We start from the raw sequence: 23913 nt of genomic DNA, 5'->3' as shown, positions 1-23913 counted from the left end.
AAAACCCCCGGGCCCGAGAGGCAGAGGGCCTGGATTCTAATTCCGCCGCTCACCCGCTGAGTGATCGTGGGCAGGTCACTTCACTTCTCTGTACCTCGGCGTCCTCCTCTGCGGGTGTGGACACGACACCTAGTCTCCCTTCTATTTAAGACCGGGAGCCCCAGGTGGGAGGAGGGCTGTCGGACCTGATCGTCTTCCATCTTCCCCCGTGCTTAGCGTAAGGCCCGGCACCTCGTACGGGAGGCCAGTTATCATCATCATCATGGGTCTGGCCCGCCCGGTTTATATTCGACCGTAGTGACTCACGTGGGCCCGAGTCAAGAGCCTTCCAGGGCTCGTTTCCCTTGCCGCTCCTCGGGTAGAAGCCACGTCTTCAGTCCACGGTTCGGCTCCAGAGGCCGCTCGGTTCCCCCTGTCCCCGTTGTTACTAGCGGGGAGGATGTGCAGTCAGCAGGGTGGAGGGAAACGGCCCCGGTGATACTGCCAGAGGTTTGGAATGGTATTTCCCTTTCTCGGCCGGGGGCGGGGGGGGAGTACTCTCCCGAGCACTGGTACAGTGCTCTGCACAAAGTGCTCAGTAAATACAATGGAATGATTGACTGGCAACGAACGAATGCGTATTTCCCATTTGGGTTCTTAAATGGGAAGGGCTCTGGGATCTCATGGCCAAGCATCAGTCCAAGGCATTTTAACTGGCTCACTTTAGCTTGACCAACTCTTAACTTCTGAATCCATCTCTTGAATTCAGTGGCCCCTGTAATGATTAACCTCGAACGCCAGGACCCGTGCCAACCGGAGACCGAAGTCCAGGTAACAATCACGGAGGCTCTGCTCTCTGACGGCTTCCGATCGAGGCTACCGAGACGCGGATTTTGCCGTCCAGACCGATGGGGCGAAACAGAGAGCTGAAGGAAAGGAAAAAACAAAAAGGGCAGAATCCACCCATCTCCAGCGCGAACACTCTTTCACCGCGAATCTCCCGAAAATAACAAAAACAAAAAAGCGGACGACGATAAAATAGAAAACCGCCCGCCCCACGCGGACCTGACAGACGTCCCTCGCCTGCACCATCCCAGTCGCGTGGCATAAATCCGACAGGATGCATGGGGAAAACAGGGCGGGGGAGCCGCAGCGAGTGATGTGACGGCCTCCTTGGGCCTGTCCTTTTCAGAAACGACATAAGGCGTTCTCTTTGTCACATTTGCCACTTTATGTTCGCAGCCACCGAGAGGAGAAAAAAATGGATAAAATGCCAAACTGAAACAATACAGGTATTTATAATCTATTTAATAGTGGGACACGAATAAGAATACGACACATTTCTCTAAAGCACATTGTTCTTAAAATCCAGCAGATGTTAACTGGTGCAGGAGTTTCTGAAAACCCAAACTACCGTATTCTACAATCTACTGTATCAATAAGGCATATCAGATGCATAATAAAACACTGGGGTTTGTGCTAGCCAGTCTAATCTTTTTCATTTAAGCTCTGAATTTTGCTGAAGTGATACTAAAAAAAAAATAAAAAAAAAATTTTAAAGTCACAAAAATATCCAGCCTAACAAGAGAGACCGTTATGGTGATTTCCCGGAATTGCAGCTTTCTCGCACCAGAGAATACAATGAGAGCTAAGAGAAGCTTGTTCATAATTTATGGAGGATTGTTGCAGCTCACTCCACGCTAAAAGGTTACCATGCTGATACAATAACATTTTACAATGACCGACTTTGAATGCTTTATTCGTCGATTAAAAGAACATACAGTCAACGTAAACCAAACAACATCAGTCATCAGGTCAAACATTCGGCTGGTTTCCTTACAGTTTCTGTCAGGAGTTATTTGGGAATCTGATCACACTTACAAGATAAAATCTCACCACATCTGGCATAGAACACACACACTGTGCCAGTGGATTCGCTACTGATGTACATATAAAATCCGCATGGTATGTGCTCGCTGGAGACAAAACAGCGCACACCTGTCAAAAGGTCATTTTAATATAAGATGGTAAAACCATTTGTAAAACACATATAAACTTTTTTCCATAAATAGAATCATATCTGGACATCTGTTGCATAAATTGTGTTTTCCAAAGCTTACACTAGAGCAGCCAGGTCTCAGCACTGCTGGGCACCCACGATGGCCACTGACTTGATTAATATTATTGCAGACTGTCCTTTAACATTAAATGCACAACATTCGTACCGCTTAAAACTGGGGTCAGGTGGAAGTCTCACAGAGACCACGTCTGTACCGCGGTTGCCCTGAAACAGTTAAATCGGCTTTTAAAGCCTCTCAGATAGAACAAGATTTTAAAACATACTTCATGGAATGTTCTTCATGCATCATAGCAGCTCATACCTGTGATAGAACAAGCTTGGAATTCTTCCTTTCCTTCCTTTCCATTCACTATTCACAGTGAAACAGGTGCATGTTTGTTTAAGAGTTCTGAGGTTGCTGACTGAGCCACAGCATAGCTGTGTACCACAGGTCGAAATTCGACCTTATATATTACAATCTAGCAGGATCTGGCTGGCCACCAGTTGGCCTCTGCCCCTGCCAGCATGTGGGCACTTCTTCGTTTGGAATCTATTCTTTGGCAGCTGACACAGGCGCTGACAGAGAAAATCCAGTGACTTGTTGCTAGGGATTTCACGACTAATGTTTGTTTGCGAGCGGGAGGGGTCGCTTTTCCTGGAGAGTTTTTAAACCCCGGGGAATACCAATTCCTTCTCTCCCTCTCCTCCGCTTGAGATCTGGGCTAAAAGCTAACTCCAGTGGACGATGTAATTAACCGAGAGAGTAAGACGGAAAGGATGTAAAAAATCAACCAAAAAGACGAACGGAAAGGACGCCCAAATATTTTGTTTTGGGGGGGGGGGGGAGGGCGGGGCGAGCTTCTCGTTCAGGCAAATTTGGAAAAAAAAAAAAAAAAAGACCGATCCGAGGCCTAGCCACCGGCTTGACGATTAAAAAAAAAAATAAATAAATCCCCGTGGTGGTGGGCACGCTGACCGTCCCGTGGGAAATGCAGTTTCAAGTCTTGGCTTTACTGTTACCTTGACGGGCTGGGGTCCGACTCTCCTCTGACCTCTCTGTTGTGACTTCAAACCAAAGGCATGCGACCGGAATGCATGACTACAATGCATCGCGTAGAAACCCACCGGGCTATGGAGATATATACATATATATATTTATACATGTATAAAAAACAATTTGGTTCCTGAGTTCAGAACTCTGCTGGACAAAAGCCAAGACGCTGAAAACGCAGAGTCCCTCAGTGGAAGGTAAAGTTAGCCGGCAACCTCAGATGACCTTTGGCCGAACATCTTTAAGGGTTGGCAGACAGATCCATTAACCGTGAAAGCCCTAAACGTTGCCACTTTCAACTTCTAAACCAATACCCGACTACGTTCTTTGATCAAGAAGTAGAATATACATATATAATTCTATAGAGCTAATACTGATTAAACACAGCACAAAGGGGTTAATTCACACTACTGAGAAACATAATAGGACCCTACTTGCATATGTAACCACAGGAATCTTAAATTTAAAAAAAAAAAAAAAGGCCAAAAAAAAAAAAAGCGCAAAAAACAAAACGAAAAACAAAACAAAAACTAAATGCCTTCACTGAAGCTTTGCATCTCTCTGTAAAAATGCCGGTTGGGCTCGGTGAAGACACCGAGCAGCTCGATGTCCATGACCGCATGCCAAGGCCGGCCCAGGCCCAGGGACACCTGCTCGATGAGGTTGTGCACCGGATCGACGTCCTGGTCGGCCAGTTCCCCTTGATCGAAGTCGATGCTCTCCTCGGTGACTTCCAGCACTTTCAGGTTGGAGCCCCGAAGACGGGCCACGGCAATGAGGTTGTGAGCCCAGACGGTGTAACCTGAAATGCACGATTGGGGTGGGGGGGGGGGAGAGAGACCACCACCGCCATCAGTCACGGCCTCCCGTCTCCGGAAGCTCCTCCGGCCAGACCCTCCTCCTCCTCCTCCTCCTCCTCCTCCAACACCGACCCGTCTGTGTCTGTCGCCCATCACCCCGTCGGTCCCCCTCAACCCGGGAGCCCCCGGAAGCCCGCGTCTAATTTTCCTCCGAGGAATCTTTCCCGGCGCCTTGTACAGTGCTCTGCCCACGGTGAGCACGCGACAGTAACCACCGTCGTTCCCTGATTATCTACCCCGGCGCTTGGCACATAGTACGGTCATCATTTCTGACTAATATCGTCACTCCAAGCGAGCCCAGTCAGGATGGGGCGGGGCAGAGAACGACCTACCGTGAACTGCCAGGAGAGAGAGCCTCGTGCACTTCCACGCTAACAAAACCAAAGGATCTTCATTCCGGTTGTCACTGAGATCGGGAAAACCAGACATATCTATCACATCGTTCATTAATATGAAATGAGTGAGGAATTTGTCATACTGCCTGGAGATGAGGTCAACCACAGCCCCGGAGACACAAGTGATGTAGCTGTCAAAATGAATCCTCTCTAGTGGTATGCTGGGCTTGAGGATCTTGAGCATGTCATCGCTCTTGATGTCGAAAGCTATTATGTAGACCCGGAGGTTTGTGCTGTTTCGGGTCAGGGCCTTCCAGTTCTCGTCTTCCGGCATGTTATCCAGGGTCTTGTGCATCAGGGAAATGTTATGGACCAAGAGAGAGAGTCGATGCAAAGGCACGTGGTTGTCTTCGGCCAGGACTCTTGACATTTCGGCCGTAAAATCGCAGAAATCCAGGGCGAGAGAACGAAGGTTGACGAAGCGCTCCAATTCTACTGCAGTAATCAGAGTGGTGTTCCCAGGGACATTGTTATCCAGGAGACTCAGGTGTTCCATGGTGTTGGCGATAGGGTTAGAAAGAGATGACAACGAGGACGGGGTCACTACATCCAGCATAAACCCACAGGACAGCCATCTCAGCTGCCGGCTGTTACCCAATATTTCTTCGAAAAGCTGTTGGATTCTGTAAGTGAGACAGAACGATGATCTCATCGAAACCCTCCAAGTCAAATTTCTAAACGGGGTGACGGGTCGGCAACTATTCCTCAAACTCTACACCGCGATCCGCCCTCTCGAGCAAATTAACTCCCGAGGAGCAGAAGGAGAAACCGTGAAGATCTTTTAAAACGAACCCCATTAAAGCGATATTCTTTAGAACCCTCAAGAGGATTCAGATAAAAACCTATTCATTAAAGCACGTGAAATAATCCGAGGGAGGAAAATTTAAGAAATAGTACAGCCGGAGCAGAAGGACAGGTTTTGACGAGGTGCCCGGCGGAGGGCCACCGAGATTCCAACACCTCTTGGGGACGGCTTTCTGGTTGAGGCACCCGCTTCCGGTTCACTACTTGGGAATCTTGCTAAATATGAAAGTACAGAGAGTGTTTCTTTTTTCGAAGATCTCCGTAGTAATCATCCTGAACCCAACCCCCAACACCCCCCGGTCCCGGTGGCAGTAGAATGGGCTACAGATCTGCAGAGAGAGAGGTGCCGCTGGTAACTTAACGGGGAGAAGTTAGAAAAACCCAGAAGAAAGAAACGCAGAAATGCTACACAGCGCCTAGAGGCAGGGCACTCCCCTGAAGACATCTGCGGCCACTGGAGGAGTTGGTGCCCAAGGGTAAAATGATCGGCGTGAGGGGCAGGAGAGAGGGACGGGTGGAGGAGATGAGAAAGCCACCAGGGGTCTAGGTAATGGAAATTCAGAGCTGGACATATCACAAAAATACCACTTCTGGCTAGTTTTCTTACCCCTTGCTAGGAAAGTGGCTCAAAACCCCCAAGATGAGATGAAGGGAAGGTCTGGGATCTGTTGCAGAGCAAGGGCAGGGAGGGGATCAGGAGGGGCAGCACTGCTCTGCCCTCGAGGGCCACGGCGGGGAGAGTCGGTCGGACGGTACTTCCCCGAATGCTTTACGATAACAATCCTTGCTGGAACTTGATACAGTTGCGAACAAGTCATACTTTTTCATTTTTAAAGGAAATGCAGACCCCCGGAAACAGAGGCTTCTGGTGTAATTGCCGGAGCACAGGCAGAGACAAGAAAATTGTCTTGTTACTGTACTTGAAGACCATTTGATGTTCCACCCACATAGCGTACTGTAAAAATTATATTAAAGAGAATCACGGTGAGCCAGAACATTTAACCTCCAACTAGAGTCGGGGAGTGGGGGAAAGGTATTGGCTCGGGGGGGGGGGTAAGGGGGTGTGAATATCCAAAAGCTCCATCAATGGACTAGCCGCCAATCAGTCACGTGTTACTGGGAAAGCTTCCGATAACTAGAGCTCGGTGCCATTTTTCTGGAGTTCTAGCTCTAAACTGTGGTAGCGGGCAACTTACTGCTTAATTTTTTTGCCATCCGGGTCCACCTTGCTGAGGTATGTGTTTGACAAACTGCCATGTTGTTGTAGAATGTTTATGTCTCCAAAGAGACTAAACTTCTGGAGGTTCCTGAAAGAAAAACAAATACGCTTTAAAACTATAGTCAGAAGAATTTCTATTTAAAATGAAAAAGTAAAGAAGCTGGGACGTGAATTTACGTTCGTATCGATGTACTCGGGCTTGGCATCCTTCTAGAGTTTGAGAGAGGCATCCTTCATGACAATTAAGGAGCACAGCCTAGTGGAACGCGCACAGGCCCGGGAGACAGAGGACCCGGGTTCTAATCCCACCTCTGCCACTGGGCCTCTGCGTGAACTCGGGCAAGTCACAACTTCTCTGGGTCTCAGTTCCTCTTCTATAAAATGGGGATTTAGACAAGCATAGTCAGAATACTGTTTCTTAACAGCATTCTATCAGAATCGAGTAGTAAATTCACGCATGACGGAAGAACTCAAAGAGTTCCATCACCTACAAAAATGAAGACTGCCTGGTGTCTTGAAAAATAGCTTGAAACTTCTATAAGCAGGTGACGGATAACAGATTCTAATTCACTCATTAAATTTTACCACCCCCCTCTGCCATCGGGCTTTTAAAAATATTTTTCAGCTACATGAAATGAAATTTAAGATGACTTAAGATGTCAAGGCTGCATATATGCAAAGTACAATTTCAAAACTGCAGAAAGAACAAGATATATTCAACTCACACTAGAATTTGTGAGCATTAAATGCGAGTCGAATTTTCTTGCTTTTGACCCTCTATTCCCTGTTCAAGTTCCACCACTGCTGGTGTTTCTCTTTCGGCAGTCGGTAACGAAGGGCCTGCATGTGATTGAGACTATTTTCTAGGAACAGCATAAAAGGCACCATGGCACCAGTACCACAAGTCCTCAGACTCAGAATACAACTGTTTCCTGGAAACCGTGTCTTTAAAAGTAGAAACGTCGCAAGTTGGAACGATGTGACAAATGAAGGTGGTTTATGAAAAGGAGAGTAGCAGCTACATTATTAATGCGCCGATATTGCAATAGCGATCGCTTTAGTAATCACAAAGAATACGGTATATAAAATATTGAGTAGAGTGCGGCACTTACTGTACGACGTGTATTACCCCTAACCACACGTAGGGGCCCGGGAGTCAAGAGGACCTGGGTTCTAATCCTGACTCTGACTCTGCCACTTGCCTGCTGGGTCACTTTGGGCAAGTCACTCATCTGGGCTTCAGTTTCCTCATCTGTAAATTAGGGATTGAGCCTGAGTCCCACGTGGGACACGGACTGCATCTACCCCAGTACTCAGTTCAGTGCCTGGCACAGAGTAAACGCTTAAACACCATTTTAAAAAAGTGACGGAGAGGGGCTGGCGGAAGAGATGAGAAAGCTGCCAGCGGGATGGGGTATGTAAATTAGTCTCGTATTCAATTCATAGGAAAGATCACTAAAAATACCACTTCTGGCTAGTTTTCTATTACGTTTTGTCAAAGGAATGTAGGACAAAGAATATGAATGGGAGAATGTTTTCCAGAAGCAGAGGAGGGAGGTGAAGGAAATGCTGAAGGCAGGGACCCCTGACGCGTGATGCTGAGTCAGGTTGAGTCAGTTGGTGAGGTCCGTGGGAATCCAATAAAGGGTTCTGAGCATCGGAGCGATATGGTAAACATCAGCGAGAAAGCTGACTTCTACGGCACCGTTTTTGGATTTACTGGCGAGGAGAAAGGCTGGAAACTAGATGGCCAGGGAGAAAAATAATTTGGAAAATTAGATAAGATGCGGCCAATGTCAGGATTTGAGAACGGACCGCAGAGACCGAGGGGAGATACTGGCTCCAGAGACGCCGAAGAAAAAGCCAAGGCTGAATTGGGTGATGGTAGAGTTTAAAGTGGCTAAAGAAGGAAGCTTCCAAGACTGAATTGGGTGATGGTAGAGTTTAAAGTGGCTAAAGAAGGAAGCTTCCAAGACTCTGAACCAAGTGATGGGCCTGGAACTCTAAGGAAACAGCAGGTTAGCCTGTCTGTGGTAGGGACTGGTGAATCATTCATATTTATCATTTATTATTTATAATAATTGGCATTATTAATATCGCCCTTCCCTCCTCAATGCCCACCCCACACCTCACACGGGGGCTACGTGCCAGGTACTATACTGAGCGCTGGAATAGATACGAAGTATTCAGGTTGGACACAGTCCATGTCCCAAAGAGGGCTCACAGTCTTCACCCCCATTTTAACAGATGAGGTGACTGAAGTATAGAAGTTAAGTGACTTGCCCAAGGTCACGTGCAGACAGGTTCTAATCCTCAGGGCCCTTGATTCCTAGGTCCGTGCTCTTTCCACTAGGCCACACCGTTTCTCATCTTCACCAGGAAGGGCGAGGGTTACGAGAAGGGATGACAGAAGAACATCCCAAATGTCGTGAGGTGAGCTGAAATGAGGTCACGGCAAACAAGGTGGTCAAAAGAAATGGTTTAACGACATAAGGAGGCAAAATACCAAACAACGCGGTACAGCAGCAGATATGTGCGAGATGGCAGCTGAAGACAGATCAGCCAAATTAGAAAAATCAATCAATCAATACTATTTATTGAGTGCTTTTGCTGTGCAGAGCACTGTTTCAAGCACTTGGGAGAATACAAGGAGCGTGGTCTCTGGAGGTTATCCACACTCATTTATAATTAAGGAATGGATCTTTAGGGTTTAAAAGACCCTAATTCATGGGTAATTACAAGCGGTTACTTTTATTTCTTTTAACCTCCAAGTAAAACCAGGTTTAAGTTTTTTTTTTTTTTTTAAATTCCACTATTTCAGCTATTTAGAAAATGATTCCCAAGCAATAAGGTCGGGGGTCGGGGGAGAGATAGAAGGTGATAGTGGAAAGGCATTTATGCCACTTGTCCAAGGTGGAGGGGGCAGTAGGAGTTTTAAGTGGATCGGGTGGTTCTAGCAACATTTGCTTTGTTCGGTGGGGACGGGGAGGGGAAGAAGCGGAAGGGCAGGAAAAGAATGGAAGGCTCTGGACTCCACAGGAGTATTAGCAGGTGTGAGCGCTCTCTCTCTCTCTCCCCCCCCCAACCCTGGTCCCCAAGGGGTGACGAATATCGGTTCAGCCTCCCCTTAAAGTACTGCCTAACTCGCAGGAAGGGGAGACAAGAGGCTAAAAGCAGAACTGGAAGGGATGAAGTGGAGAGTTAGAGAAAGCAACAAAAGGAGAGCGGAAATACAGAATGTTCTGGAGCAGAGAGGCATACTTGTGTTTTTCCTGGCTTAAAACAAGTGAAAAGCAGTGAGATGTGGGGTGGAAATTAGGTTACGCCTGAAAAATCCAGACCGTTCACATTTCTCAAAGCTACAAAAGAGTTCAGTTAAAAAAGAAAAATATGTGCATAATGATCAATGGAACAGTACTTGGAGAAAGTCCTTGCTAGAACCACTTCAGACGATAACATTTTTCACTCGCATAAACTTTAAGAGACATGCAAAGGCACAATGAGGACTCAGGTTAATTACCTGCTCCACCATTTTCATTGCATATTCCTCTACATATTGGTCTCTGAAGGCTGGCACGGAAAATAGAGTGCAACAACAACTTCAGTCACTGAAATAAGATTCGTATTGTCAGACGTCAAATGGATGACTAAAGTGGGAGTCTTATCAATCAGTTGTATTTGTTGAGCACTTAGGGCAGAGCGCTGACTAAACGCTTGGGAGAGTAGAGTGTAACAGAGTTGGTAGACATGTTCCCTGCCCACAACGAGTTTTCAGTCTAGAGGAGAAACAGTTATTAATATAAATTATGAAGATGGACATAAGTGCTGGGGGTTGGGGGTGTGTGTGTGAATAAGGGGTCCAAATCCAATGTGTGAATAAAGGATCCAAATCCGCAGGTGACAAAGATGGGAAAATAAGAAATGAGGGCCTAGAAGGGGAGTCTTTATAACATGAGAGGCAAATTTGCTAATTTCATAGCAATAAACTGAGCCAGGAGTTTCTGCAGCCTAATTCTCTTTAACTGAAGTGAAACTGGTGACCCAAGATTTATTTTTGTTGCTGTTTCTGCATGTGGAACCAAGGAATCAAAAAGAGTTCTCTACTAATATATGCAACTAAAGGTAAGCAACAAAAAGATATGCTGGGGAAACATTACAAGAATTTGAAAGGCCTTCCTTCAAACACAGAGATGACAGCTCAACAGAATTAATTACTGGTACACCCTACGTGATCAGGAACTTTACCAACCTACAACCCTCTGAAAAATCCTTAGACCATCAGTGCATTACCGCACATGGTTTATAATGTTATGAGTCATAATCTATAGCAGAGCTTATCTAAAACCGAGTCTTTAAGGAACCTAACTCCTCCCACCTACTTCAAAAGAAACACCTTCTATTCAATTCGAGACTAAAATCTTGACACTGAAAATAAAATACTCCCCTTACAGCTCCTAAAAATAAACTGTCATCCTGGATTGGAGAGTGGCAATTACTTTTGCTAGGTGGGCTATCCTCGACATTTCTAAGTCCACCCAGCCCCACGGCTTGTTTGTTATTAGTCAGATGTGGGAGGGCAGAGAGGAGAGAGGCAGGCTTGCAATTAATAACAAGGGGGGGGGGGGGCAAACTCTTCAGTACAGATGAGAAACAGTGTTTACTGAAAACAGACAGAAAACTGGGGGGACACTAAATTTGAGTTAACCACAGCAAAGTAAGGCAGGATCAGCGGTTCAGACAGTAATGGCCTTGAAGACAAAATACATCACCGGGGATTCGTTGCTTTTATTTTACCTCAGGAGAGTAGCACTTAAAAATTTATCCAGTATCCAGTGGTCATGAAAGTCATCTCAAGTATACAAAGCAGCAATTTTGAAAGACTCCCAAAATTATTTGGCTGTGCTTTCAAAATCAGATATCTGAATGTCACCGTTGCTTCAGACACATCAACATCACACTGCATTCCCAAATACGCATTGGGAACATCACACTGCATTCTGCCAAATATGGTAAAATTCAATTTCTTTTCTTTTAATCAGTAAGACACGTCTATTTTCCTTCTAGCCTGGCCAAGAATAAAAAAATGTAATGCTCGAAACACTTTTCGTCCCATACCTCCGACTGTAAACTCGTTCATTCATTCAATCGTATTTATTGAGCGCTTACCGTGTGCAGAGCACTGCACTAAGGGCTTGGGAGAGTACAGTATAACAATAAACGGACACATTCCCTGGTCCCAGTGGGCTTCATCTAAAGGGGGAGACGAACATTAATAGAAACAAATACGTCACACATACGTACACGAGTGCTGTGGGGCTGGGAGGGGGGACGAATAAAGGGAGCAAGTCAGGGTGACACGGAAAGGAGTGGGAGAAGAGGAAAGGAGGGCTTAGTCAGGGAAGGCCTCTTGGAGGAGATGTGGCTTCGATTAGGCTTTGGGGGGAGGGCTGGGGGAAGGAGAGTCACTGTCTGGCGGATTGGGGGAGGGAGGGAGGTCCAGGCCAGAGGCAGGATGTGGGCGAGGGGTCGGCGGTGAGATAGGATGGAGGTACGGTGAGAAGACTGGCATTAGAGGAGAGAAATGTGCGGGCTGGGTTGTAGTAGGAGAGTAGCGAGGTGAGGTAGGCGGGGACAAGGTGACTGAGTGCTTTGAAGCCCTCGGTACCGAGTTTTTGTTTGATGCGGAAGTGGACGGACAATTACTGGAGTTTCTTCTTACGGGCGGGGAACGCGGCTGCTAATTCTGTTGTAGAGTACTCTCTCACGCATTTAGTACGGTGCTCCGCATATAGTGACTACTCAATCAATACGATTCATTGACTGAAGAGGTTGGGCTGAGAACAGCACTATCAAATATATGTTGGTCTCCTTTTAAAAGTGCTAAATGTAGGAGCACTGAATTTGGCTTATCTTCCCTCAGTAAGCAGCAGCGGTTGCCAGTAAGCCAACAGATAGTCTTCAGAGTCTAAACGTCGATATCTAAAGCCCTTGATCTTAGGCTGAGGTCCTTGTAGAAATGTTTATCACAATTCAGACCCAAACGCAGTTCTGAGAACACGAAGGCTGCCCTTGTTCTTTCTCCGTCTCATAGTTCAATCTAGAGCTGGATCGTTCCACTGTGCTCTAGTAATTTCTATTTCCTTTCATTTCGGAGAATCCTAGACACTTCAACAAGTGCATAAATGCAGCTTTCCGGAGAAACTCCACAAGACTCCGGTGGAAGTCTTGCAGTGAGCAGAGAGTTTGCGTGACAAAGGAGGAAAAATGAGAGAATGTTCTTATTCTTTAGAGCGACTGAAAAAATTTGAATGCTTCTCATGAATGTACCGGGCCCAAATACTCAGTGCTGTGAAAATCTTTCAGGCTGAATGAATACGAGGCAAATAACTTGGAAGTGAACTAAAATCTGGTCGACAATCTAGATCGGTCCAACACCTTTTTGGTGGTCGGTCAGCGTCCTTCCCAAATCCTAATGGACTCTGTCCAACCTGATTAGTTGTATCTACCCCAGTGCTCAATATAGTGCCTCGCACCAAGTGCTTAAATACCATAAAAAATTCCCACAGAATAAACAACTAAAAAAAACTCCTTTGGGCCAAGTGATCACGAATTTAGCCAAACCCTTCTTGGTGGGCTTATTGATATTTTCTAGCAGCAGACTGCCTTTGCAGTCCTTGCTTGCTCTCCACTACGTGAAAACATGTTTCATTATAGCTGCTTTCAAGCTGCAACGGGGAGGGGAGCAGGGGTTCAGCCCCATATTGTGGGATAGGTCCACTCCTTTCACCCTTTGGTAGCCTTCAATCATACCCACTCCCAGTCTTCCTCCTTCCAGACCCACGTCTGAATTTTTAAAGCCTACCCTCTCATAGAAGCTGCCTTCTCTCTCTAATTATTTTGGTTGCCCATCTCTGGACCGATTCCAACTAACTAAAATTTCATGAAGAATTCTGGGAGTGAATGCATTAGGAATTCATATCGTCACAAAAATTTGTTGGTTTTTTTAACCCTCTTCCTTATAGTCCGAATTCAGTTGGCCTTTGTGGCACAGATGATTTCAGGAAAAAGTTAAAAATGATTCAGGAGATCTTTCCTGATGGAGGGCTGATAGCTCAGAGAGGTCAGTATCATATAGTAGGGATTTTTTTCCCCCTAGATGCATGATCTCCCAGTCACTACCAATCATCAAGTGCAAGAGCCAACAAAAACTCAAAAGGCTAGAGTGAATTTTTGTTGGATGAAACTGGAGTTACGTCAGGGTTGGCCGAATATATCTTTTTGTGTAATAATGGAATGTATTTGGTTGGCAACTGCCAGTCAGTCTTTTTAAACAATGTATTATCTCTGGCCTTGAATAGCAGGAGCCAAAAGAAAAAAAAAACCTCCAACAAAAACCCTACCAATGTATTAAATATTTAAATTAAAACGCAATTGCTTCATCACTGTCCTGAGGTTTTACCAACTTATACTTAGTTTTTTTCCAAAAGAGACACTGTTCTCTACCTGAAAACAGTCTAGTAAAGGAAATCAGGCCCTGGACATTTCCAGATACATTTTTAATTTTTCTGGGCTGATGACTGTGAACGCCTAGACTCTCCCGAATCTCTAGCAGCGGCCCCTCATCCCTCCTCCGGGCTTACTCCTCCCCTTTCTGCTTCTCTTAAGCTCAGACATTTGTTCACCTGATTCTGACTCACATCAGCTTCCGCCTACCGCTCGCTCTGGCAAGAAATGGGGCTCGAAAGCCAGAGTGGCGGGGTGTGGGGAACTGAGACCCTCCATGAAGCACAACCTGGTACTGGGCAAACTGGACGCAAATTCAGGCTTGGACCCAGAAGGTGGCAGGGTCGGGGGAGGCAGAGAAGACGACGGAGCTTCAGTGCCATGATGCCAGGAGGCGTGGGAGGGGAGCCAAGGGGGTAGAAAGGTCTGACAATCCTTTCCTGATTATTTTTTTTTTAAGGGGCCTTTAGCTCGAACTTTCCAGATTTCAAATATTTCCATACTTCTGATGTCTGGATTTTTGAGAGTCTATGATCTTATTTCGGTATCTTCCCCATTGATAATTATGTTATTTATTAAATGCTTCCTTTGTTCCAGAATACTGTGCTAGATGCAAGGTGATTGGCTTGGATAAAGTCCCTATCCCACATGGGCCTCATGGTCTAGGAGAGAGGATCCTGGAACAAACGCAAACAGAAATCCAACTAAATTTAGGCTGCGTATTAGATGGCAGAGGGAATTATCGATCTCTTGTACTTAGGGTAGAAATTTTAGGGCTTTACCTGAATTGACCCACTTTCTACCCTTGAAGTCACCTTTTAAAAAAAAATAGGGTTAAACCTGAGAAGGCCTGAAAACCATCACCGGTGCAGTGCAGAGACATTATTGTGATCTTTATTACGTGCCAGGTGGCCAGCACTGTGTTGGACCCTGGGGAAGATACAAGACAATCATACCAGGCACGGTCCTCTGTCCCAGCCTGGGCTCACAGTCTAAGGGAGAGGGAGGACAATTACCTGATTTCAATTTCACAGATGAGGAAAATGAACCTGAGGTGATCAGTGACTTGCCCAAGGTCACCCTGCAGGCCACACACCCCGAAGAGTCGGTATTAGAACTCGAGCCTCCTGCCCCCTTTCGGTCCTGTGTTCTCTCCTCTAGGCCGCATCGCCTCCTCTCTGGAAAAAATACACTCCTGAATACCTAACTACCGATGTCAGGAACGTGTTGTACCTGCTCAACGAAATAAGCCCCAGTTGTGACAAGAGGCAGCAACTCCAAATAACAACGTGTCACCGCAAACAGATGAGGTATTTACCAATCTCGCTTTAAGAAATAACCTTAAAGATTAGTCGAGCAAGTAATTTGAGATTCCCAACCACCGCTGCGGAGAGCAAGCCTCCTGAGTAAACTGCTCCTGTGCAGGATTTTTGTTGTATTTGCCAGGTGCCATCCTACACGGTAGGGCCATCCTATTTGGTAGGTGCTCAATAGAGAAGCAACGTGGCTCAGTGGAAAGAGCCCGGGCTTGGGAGTCAGAGGGCATGGGTTCGAATTCCGGTCCTGCCACTTGTCAGCCGTGTGACTGTGGGCAAGTCAAGTGAGCTACAGAGACAGTGGCCTTCCAGAGAGCGTACAGGAACTATCAGCCAAGCCGCCCATGTGGGACAGGGACCGTATCCCACCTGAATAACTTGTTTCTCCCCCAGCATTGAGAATAGCGCTTGCCACACAGTAAGCACTTAACAAATGTCCCCCCTACGCTCCTCCCTCCCAATTTTTTTTGGGGGGGAACTGATCGGTTATCATGAAACCTGGACAAATGGGCCACTGGTAACAACTGTTAAGCTATGCCCACTCCCCTCCCCTCCTCCCCCCCCCCCCCCCCCCCGGGATAAATGAAAAGAGCAGCCCACTTTTAAGTGCATTTGAACAGTGTAAAGGCCATAAAATCTGGATAAAATGTTCAGCTCTTTATCTAGCCAGCGAGAAGAGGGCTTTTCTAGTGGCAGGACTGTGGAAAGACTGAAGACCTCATTTACCAAGCGGGCCCAGGTTTCCCTTTTCATTCTCTTCTGGGTATCTGAAACTTAGCATTTCAAATGTGGGTTAAAGCCAAACAAAGAACCCAAGTGGTCAGCGATTCTCTAGAACGAACAGTGCTACACATCTCAAGGTTGTGAGTCCAATCTTTTCTTTCCTTCTTAGCAAACCCCCTCCTCCGCCACGAGTTAAAAATAACCGTTCACCAAACGATGGTCTTTTATCAAAGAACAGAGTCTAAATTCCTGACATTGACGGCATTTTCTATTTCTTAATTATTTGGCTTTTCCTCTTCTTTCTACGGTGCCAAAGCTCTGAATCACAATCTATTTTTAAAATGCTATATAAATCGAACTCTTGAGAGGAACGGAGCCCTGAAAAAAAAAATGTTTATTCTTATCCTAGGTCAGTGATAAGTTTTACTTCCTGTTTTGAAAAAGTTGCGGCACATTTGTCCCCGCGTTTGCTCGGCAGACGGTCGTCCAGGCGATTACGGAAGGAAACGAGGATAAAATACCCAAACTATCAAGTAAAACCTTAAACAGCTGCCTTAGCTGGCAGGATTTTCAGGAGACCTTAGACGAGTTCTAAGACTACCGGGTACAGAACGGATTTGCTTACTTCCACACGGACTAAGAAATCAGACCGTGAGCCCTCCGAAGGACAGGAATTGTGTCCTGTTCTCGCCTGTGGATTCTCCCCCGGCGCTCAGTACGGTACTCCGCACCCAGTAAGCGTTTAAACATTACTGCGACTGGTGCTCGACGTTTCACTGAAGGACAAGCCCGTTCTAGACTGTACGCCCGTTGCGGGCAGGGATTGTCTCACCAATCCCTGAACTGTACTTTCCAAGCGCTTAGTACAGGCTCTGCACACAGTAAAGCGCTCAAATACGACCGAAGATTTCGTTTAAATTCCGCTCGTGGAAAACAGTACCCGGACATCCAATACTGACTGCTCGCAGGTTGTCCCGAAACTGTAGTCAGAGTCCAGACTCTCCAATCGGGCAGGACAAAAACGGCTACGATGCGCCGTGTGTACTTTTAGGGAGGGGTGCTGTACTTTCCCAAGCAAGTGCTCTGCCCACAGCGAGTGCTCGAAAATACCAGTCCCGGATGGGGTCAACCGCCTGAATCGGGGGCATTTGGTTTAGGCGTCGCGTCAGAGGTTCGGCCCGCTCACTTGCCCCATTTCCTCATTTCTAGGTGAAATGCAAGGTGGGACGTGAGCGCCGCCGGGGGCCCTGGGGTTCGGAGAAGAGACGGACCCAAGCCGGGGATGGGCTCCAGTGCCCCCCAATTTCCAGTCCGGGAAGGAGGATGGCCGGACAGCTGCGGATGGGAAGGGGGGCAGCCTAATGGAAAGAGCCCTGGCTTGGGAGTCGGAGGATCTGGGTTCTAATCCTGGCTCTGCCACGGGCCTGCTGTGAGAGTCTGGGCAGTTTCCCCATTTGTAAAATGGGGATTAAATCTACTCCCTCCTACTTGGACGGTAAGTCCCGCTTAGGATAGGTACTGTGACCCACCGGATGACTCCGTATCTACTCTGTATAGCTGTCACCTGTATCTGTGCAGCTCAACGCAGTGCTCGGCACATAGTAAGAGCTGAATAAACACTGCAGTTATTTACGAGCAGGAGGGCTGATGGCCGACTCCAGCTCCTGAACCTAGTTGAAACGCGTGGCCGAGCTCCGAGCCGGAGCCAGTTTATAGGACGAGTGGGCAAGCCCCTCCCTTCTGGCTTTCCAAGATGCACCTTGTTTTCAGTGAACAAGAAGTTGGATGGCGGGACGCGGGACGGGGCGGGGGGGGGGATGCCAACTGCAGGTGCCCCTCCCATGCTCCGCCTTGTATTTGAGCCCACGATTCCCACAGGGAACCAGCTTTCTGGGGCCAAAAAGATGAGCCCCCCCCCTTGTCCCCTGGAGTAGCCACAAGGCAGCCTCGCCCCCATCCACTGGAGAAGCAGCGTGGCTCATGGAAAGAGCCTGGGCTTCGGAGTCAGAGGTCATGAGTTCGACTCCCGGCTCTGCCGCTTGTCAGCTGTGTGACTGTGGGCACGTCACTTAACTTCTCTGGGCCTCAGTTCCCTCATCTGTAAAATGGGGATTAAAAGTGTGTGAGCCCCACGTGAACCAACCTGATTACCCTGTATCTCCCCCGGCACTTAGAACAGTGCTCGGCACCTAGTAAGCGCTTAACAGATACCAACGTTATTATGATTATTATTATTATCCGAGACCTCCACTGGAGAAGACGAGCGACCTGGATTTGACTTTGCCCTCCTGCTCCGGTGACACCCTGCAGGAGCCTCAGTTTCCCCGCCCGATCGCGGAGCAGGAGTGACCGGGGACTCCCGTGATTTAGTGGCGAGAGCCCGGGCTTGGGAGTCGGAGGATGTGGGTTCTAATCCCGGCTCCCCTACTTCTCCGCTGTGTGACCTTGGGCAAGCCAATTAACTTCTCATGGCCTAGTGGCAAGAGGACGGGCTTGGGAGTCAGAGAGCATGGGTTCTAATCCCGGCTCCGCCACTTGTCTGCTGTGTGACCTGGGGCAAGTCGTTTCACTTCTCTGTGCCTCAGTTAGCACCTCTGGAAAATGGGGATGAAGACTGTGAGCCCCAAGTAAGACGACCTGATTACCTTGTATCTCCCCCAGGGCTTAGAACAGTGCTTGGCACATAGCGAGTGCTTAAATACCATTACTATTATTATTCTTATTATTCTCTGGGCCTCAGTTACATGGGACATCCTGATTACCTTATATCGCCCTTAGCGCTCAGAACTGTGCTCGGCACCTAGTATGCGTTTAACGAACGCCACGGTTATTATTATTATTCCCTGAGCCTCGGTCACGTGGGACAACCGGATTACCCCGTATCCTCCTCAGTGCTTAGATCAGCCCTCGGCACATAGTATGCGCTTCACAGATGCCGCTATTATTATTATTATTCTCTGGGCCTCAGATCGGTGGGATAACCTGATTACCTTCTATCTCCCTCAGCGCTCGGATCGGGGCTCGGCCCATAGTAAGCGCTTCACAAACACCCTCATTGTCGGGGCCTCAGTTCCGGGGGACAACCCGATTACCTTCTATCTCCCTCGGCGCTTAGAACAGTGCTGGGCACATAGTAAGCGCTTCACAAATGCCACTGTTATTATTTTCTGGACCTCAGTTACGCGGGACAACCCGATTACCTTCTATCTCCCTGGGTGCTTAGAACAGTGCTGGGCACAGAGTAAACGCTTAACTAATACCATTATTATTATTATTTTCTGGGCCTCAGTTCCACGGGACAACCCGATTACCTTCTATCTCCTTCGGCGCTTAGAACGGTGCTCGGCACCTAGTAAGCGTTTAACAATCGCCACTATTATTATTATTTTCCGAGCCTCGGGGGGGGGGGGGGGGACGACACACACGACCTGACTACCTTCTATCTCCCTCGGCACGTCTGACCAACACCATCCTAATGATCATAATCCTAATTCTTATTTTTACTAGGACAGCTCCGACGCCCCCCGAGTCAGGGAGGTAGGGTGGCTGGGAGGACCCCCGCCCCCGGTGACACGCGTGTGCGTGTGTGGAGCCACACAGACCCACTTGGAGTCACACCCAGGCCCCCCTACACAAACACACCCAGACCCATGTGGAGACACACACACAGACTCACACACGTAGACCCACACAGCCCCACACCGACTCACTTCGAGCCACACGCTTAGATCCACACAGACCCACTTGGAGCCACACACGTAGACCCCCACAGACCCACTTGGAGTCACACACGTAGACCCCCACAGACCCACTTGGAGTCACACAGGTAGACCCACACAGAACCACTTGGAGCCACACACGTAGACACACACAGACCCACTTGGAGCCATACACGTAGACACACACAGACCCGCCACACACGTAGACCCACACAGACCCACTCGGAGTCACGCATGTAGACCCCCACAGACCCACTTGGAGTCACACACGTAGACCCACAAAGACCCACACACACAGACCCCCACAGACCCACCCGGAGTCACACACACAGACCCACAAGGAGTCATCCACGAAGACACACACTGACCCACTTGGAGCCATACACGTAGACGCACATAGACCCACACAGACCCACTCGGAGCCACACACATAGAAACACACAGACCCAAACACACCCACTGGGAGCCACGCACAGATCCACTCGGAGCCACACACACAGACCCACACAGACCCACTCGGAGCCACACACACAGATCCACAGAGAGCCACACAGACCCCCACAGACCCACTTTGGGAGTCACACACACAGAGACCCGCACAGACCCACCTGGAGTCACACACGTAGACACACGCAGGCCCACTTGGAGCCATACACAAAGACACACAGAGACCCCCACAGACCCACTTGGAATCCCACACGTAGACCCACACAGACCCTCACACGTAGACCCACACAGCCCCACTCGGCGTCATACATGTAGACCCACACAGACCCCCTTGGAGCCACACACGTAGAAACACACAGACCCGCCTGAAGCCACACACAGACCCACTTGGAGTCACACACACAGACCCACGTGGAGCCACACACACAGAAACACACAGACCCACACACACCCACTTGGAGCCACACATACAGCCACTTGGAGTCACACGTACAGACCCACAGAGACCCATTTGGAGCCACACACACAGACCACAGAGAACCACCCAGACCCACTTGGGGTCACACACACAGACCCCCACAGACCCACCTAAAGTCACACACGTAGACGCGCACAGACCCACACGCGTAGACCCAGACAGACCCACTTGGAGCCGCACACACAGACCCACACACATCCATTTGGAGCAATACAGGAAGACACACACAGATCCCCCCCAGACCCACTTGGAGTCACACACGTAGACGCACATAGATTCATTCATTCATTCAATAGTATTTACTGAGCGCTGACTATGTGCAGGGCGCTGTACTAAGCGCTTGGAATGAACAAGCGTGGAATGAACTTGGAATGAACAATTCACACACGTAGACCCACACAGATCCACTTGGAAATCATACACGTAGACACACACAGACCTATTTGGAGCAATACGGGAAGACACACACAGACCCCCCTCAGACCCACTTGGAGCCACACACACAGACCCACTTGGAGCCACACAGACCCACTTGACACACCAGACCCACACAGACCCACTTGGAGCCCCGCACACCCACACACGCCCATTTGGAGCCACACACACAGACCCACAAAGAGCCACACAGGTAGACCCCCCACAGCCCCACTGGGATCCACACACACAGACCCCCACAGCCCCACTTGGCGTCTTACACGGAGACACGCACGGACCCATTTGGAGCAATACACGCAGACACACACCGACCCCCCCACCGACCCACTTGGAGCCACACACACAGACCCACTTGGAGCCACACATACAGACCCACACACACCCACTTGGAGCCCCACACACAGACCCCCACAAACCCACTTGGAGCCACACAGACCTACACAGACCCACTTGGAATCACACATACAGTCCCCCACAAGCCCCCTTAGAGCCACCCACACAGACCCACTTGGAGCCCCACACACAGAACCCCACAAACCCACTTGGAGCCACAAACACGGACCCATAAGGAGCCACACAGACCTACACAGACCCACACAGACCCCCCTGGAGCCACACACACACACCCCCTTGGAGCCACACTCACAGACCCATAAGGAGCCACACAGACCTACACAGACCCACACAGACCCCCTTGGAGCCACACACACACACACCCCGCCTTGGAGCCACACACACAGACCCATAAGGAGCCACACAGACCTACACAGACCCACGCAGACCCCCTTGGAGTCACACACACAGACCCCCACAGACCCACTTGGAGCCACCCACACCCCCCCACTCGGGGCCACACACACAGACCCCCACAAACCCACTTGGAGCCACACGGACCTTCACAGACCCACACAGACCCCCTTGGAGTCACACATACAGACCCACACACACCCCCTTGGAGCCCCCCACAGACCCCCCCCCCCCCGACCCTCTTGGGGTCTCCCAGCCACAGACCCCCTCCCCCTCCCCCGTGGATCTGCGCCCCAACGGTGCCTTCCCGGGGCTTCGCCGAGCGCTGTGCCCAGGGTGAGCGGCCCACACGTCCCGAAGGACCGGCCGAAAGCGAGGGCGTCCCCTCACCTGTTGTGGCGGATGCTGCCGAGGACGCAGAGCACCAGGTCCAGGTAGGTGCGGAGGACGTCCAGCCAGCGGGAAGACAGCTGCGGGGCCTCGGCCTCCTCTCCGCCGCCGCCGCCGGGCCCGGGGGCCGCGGGGCCTCCTCCTCCGCCTCCGCCTCCGCCTCCGCCTCCGCCTCCGGCCGCGGCCCCGCACGGGTAGTTGTCGGCGGCGAACTCGAGACGCAGGTCCCGCACGAACCAGCCGCACTTGCGCATGAGGAAGTCGAGGCGGGGCCGCTCGGCGGCGGCGACGCGGAGGCTGAGGCGGAGGCGCGGCCAGAGCGCGGGGTAGAAGAGGCACTGGCGCCAGTGCGAGCAGGCGGCCGACGCCCGCAGCCGGTCGGGCGGCGGCAGGAAGGACAGGATGTGCACGATCAGCTCGCTGGGCAGCGACGCGGCGCCGGCCGCCGGCCCGCACAGAGCCATCGGGCCCCCGCGCCCGCCCCGCGCCCGCGCCCGCGCCCGCTCCCGCTCCCGCTCCGCCCGCGGCTGCGGCTGCCGCACTGACAAGAACAACAACATCGATGACAAGCGGCGGAGGGGGGGAGGAGCGGGGGAGGAGCGGGGGAGGGGGAGGGAGGGAGGGGGGAGGAGCGGGGGGGGAGGAGCGGGGGGGGAGGGGCGGCGGCCCCGCCGCGGCCAATCAGCGCGCGCCTGGCGGGAAAAGGGGCGGGGCCCGCCGGCGCCGCGCGCACGCGCCCGCCCTGCTCCCTCCGCCTCCTCTCCTTCCTCTCCTCCTCCTCCTCCTCCTCCTCCTCCTCGTCGTCCCGCCGAAGGGGCAGCGAAGGGCGGGCCGCGTGGGCGAAGGCGGCCACTTCCGGGGAAAGGGAGGGCGGGCCCCGGGAAGGAGCCCCCCCCCCACCTCCCGGGAGGGGTCACGTGGTCGCTGACGCCCTCCTCCCCGCCCGTCGAGAGGCCGCGCAGGCGCAGAGCGTCGCCAACGGGCGGGGCCTCGTCAGCCCTCAGCCCCCCGCCCACGCCGCGGGGGTCACGTGGTCGGTGACGCCCTCCTCCCCGCCCGCCGAGAGGCCGCGCAGGCGCAGAGCGTCGCCAACGGGCGGGGCCTCGTCAGCCCTCAGCCCCCCCCCCCAACGCCGCGGGGGTCACGTGGTCGGTGACGCCCTCCTCCCCGCCCGCCGAGAGGCCGCGCAGGCGCCGAGCGCCGTCAGCGGGCGGGGCCTCGTCATCCCTCAGCCTTGAGCCTCCCCCCTCCCCCCACGCCGCGGGGGGTCACGTGGTCGGTGACGTCATCCTCCCCGCCCGCCGAGTGGCCGCGCAGGCGCAGAGCGCCGCCAACGGGCGGGGCCTCCACATCCCTCAGCCTTGAGTCGCGCTCTGCGGCTCTTCTTTTCCTCCGTCCTATTTGCTGAGCGCCCTCGGTGGGCGGGGCTCCGTACTAAGCGCCCCGGGGGTCCGGTGCGCCCATAAAGACAGACAGCCATTCATTCATTCATCATTCATTCATTCAACAGTAATAATAATGTTGATATTGGTTAAGCGCTTACTCTGTGCAGAGCACTGTTCTAAGCGCTGGGGGAGATACGGGGTCATCAGGCTGTCCCACGGGAGGCTCACAGCCTTCATCCCCATTTGACAGATGAAATGATAATGTTGGTATTTGTTAAGCAGAGCACCGTTCTAAGCGCTGGGGGAATACAAGGTGATCACGTTGCCCCACGTGGGGCTCACAGGTTTAATCCCATTTTCCAGATGAGGGAACTGAGGCCCAGAGAAGTGAAGTGACTGGCCC

General features: G+C 50.6%; 1 protein-coding gene across 1 annotated transcript; it reads right to left on the bottom strand.

The window, feature by feature from the left end:
• Nucleotides 1-1266: 1266 nt before the first annotated feature.
• FBXO33 (F-box protein 33) lies at nucleotides 1267-22601 on the bottom strand. The gene is made up of 4 exons (XM_029079208.2): nucleotides 22126-22601; nucleotides 6345-6455; nucleotides 4282-4967; nucleotides 1267-3891 (listed from the first exon to the last, which is right to left on the bottom strand). Exons 1-4 carry the CDS (start codon nucleotides 22587-22589, stop codon nucleotides 3620-3622), a joined length of 1533 nt encoding a protein of 510 aa, XP_028935041.1. The 5' UTR covers nucleotides 22590-22601; the 3' UTR covers nucleotides 1267-3619.
• Between the last annotated feature and the right edge of the window lie 1312 nt (nucleotides 22602-23913).

The sequence above is a fragment of the Ornithorhynchus anatinus genome, chromosome 14 (assembly GCF_004115215.2).
Source record: "Ornithorhynchus anatinus isolate Pmale09 chromosome 14, mOrnAna1.pri.v4, whole genome shotgun sequence".
NCBI classification, from domain to species: domain Eukaryota; kingdom Metazoa; phylum Chordata; class Mammalia; order Monotremata; family Ornithorhynchidae; genus Ornithorhynchus; species Ornithorhynchus anatinus.
This window is presented reverse-complemented; position numbering and strand designations above follow the sequence as displayed.

Coding starts and splice junctions, on each gene's coding strand:
- FBXO33 (XM_029079208.2), bottom strand. CDS start 22,589: ATGGCTCTGTGCGGGCCGGCGGCCGGCGCCGCGTCGCTGCCCAGCGAG. Junction 6,456..22,125: donor GGCAGCATCCGCCACAACAG/GTGAGGGGACGC, acceptor TTTTTCTTTCAG/GAACCTCCAGAAGTTTAGTC. Junction 3,892..4,281: donor CTCTCTCCTGGCAGTTCACG/GTAGGTCGTTCT, acceptor CGTGCATTTCAG/GTTACACCGTCTGGGCTCAC.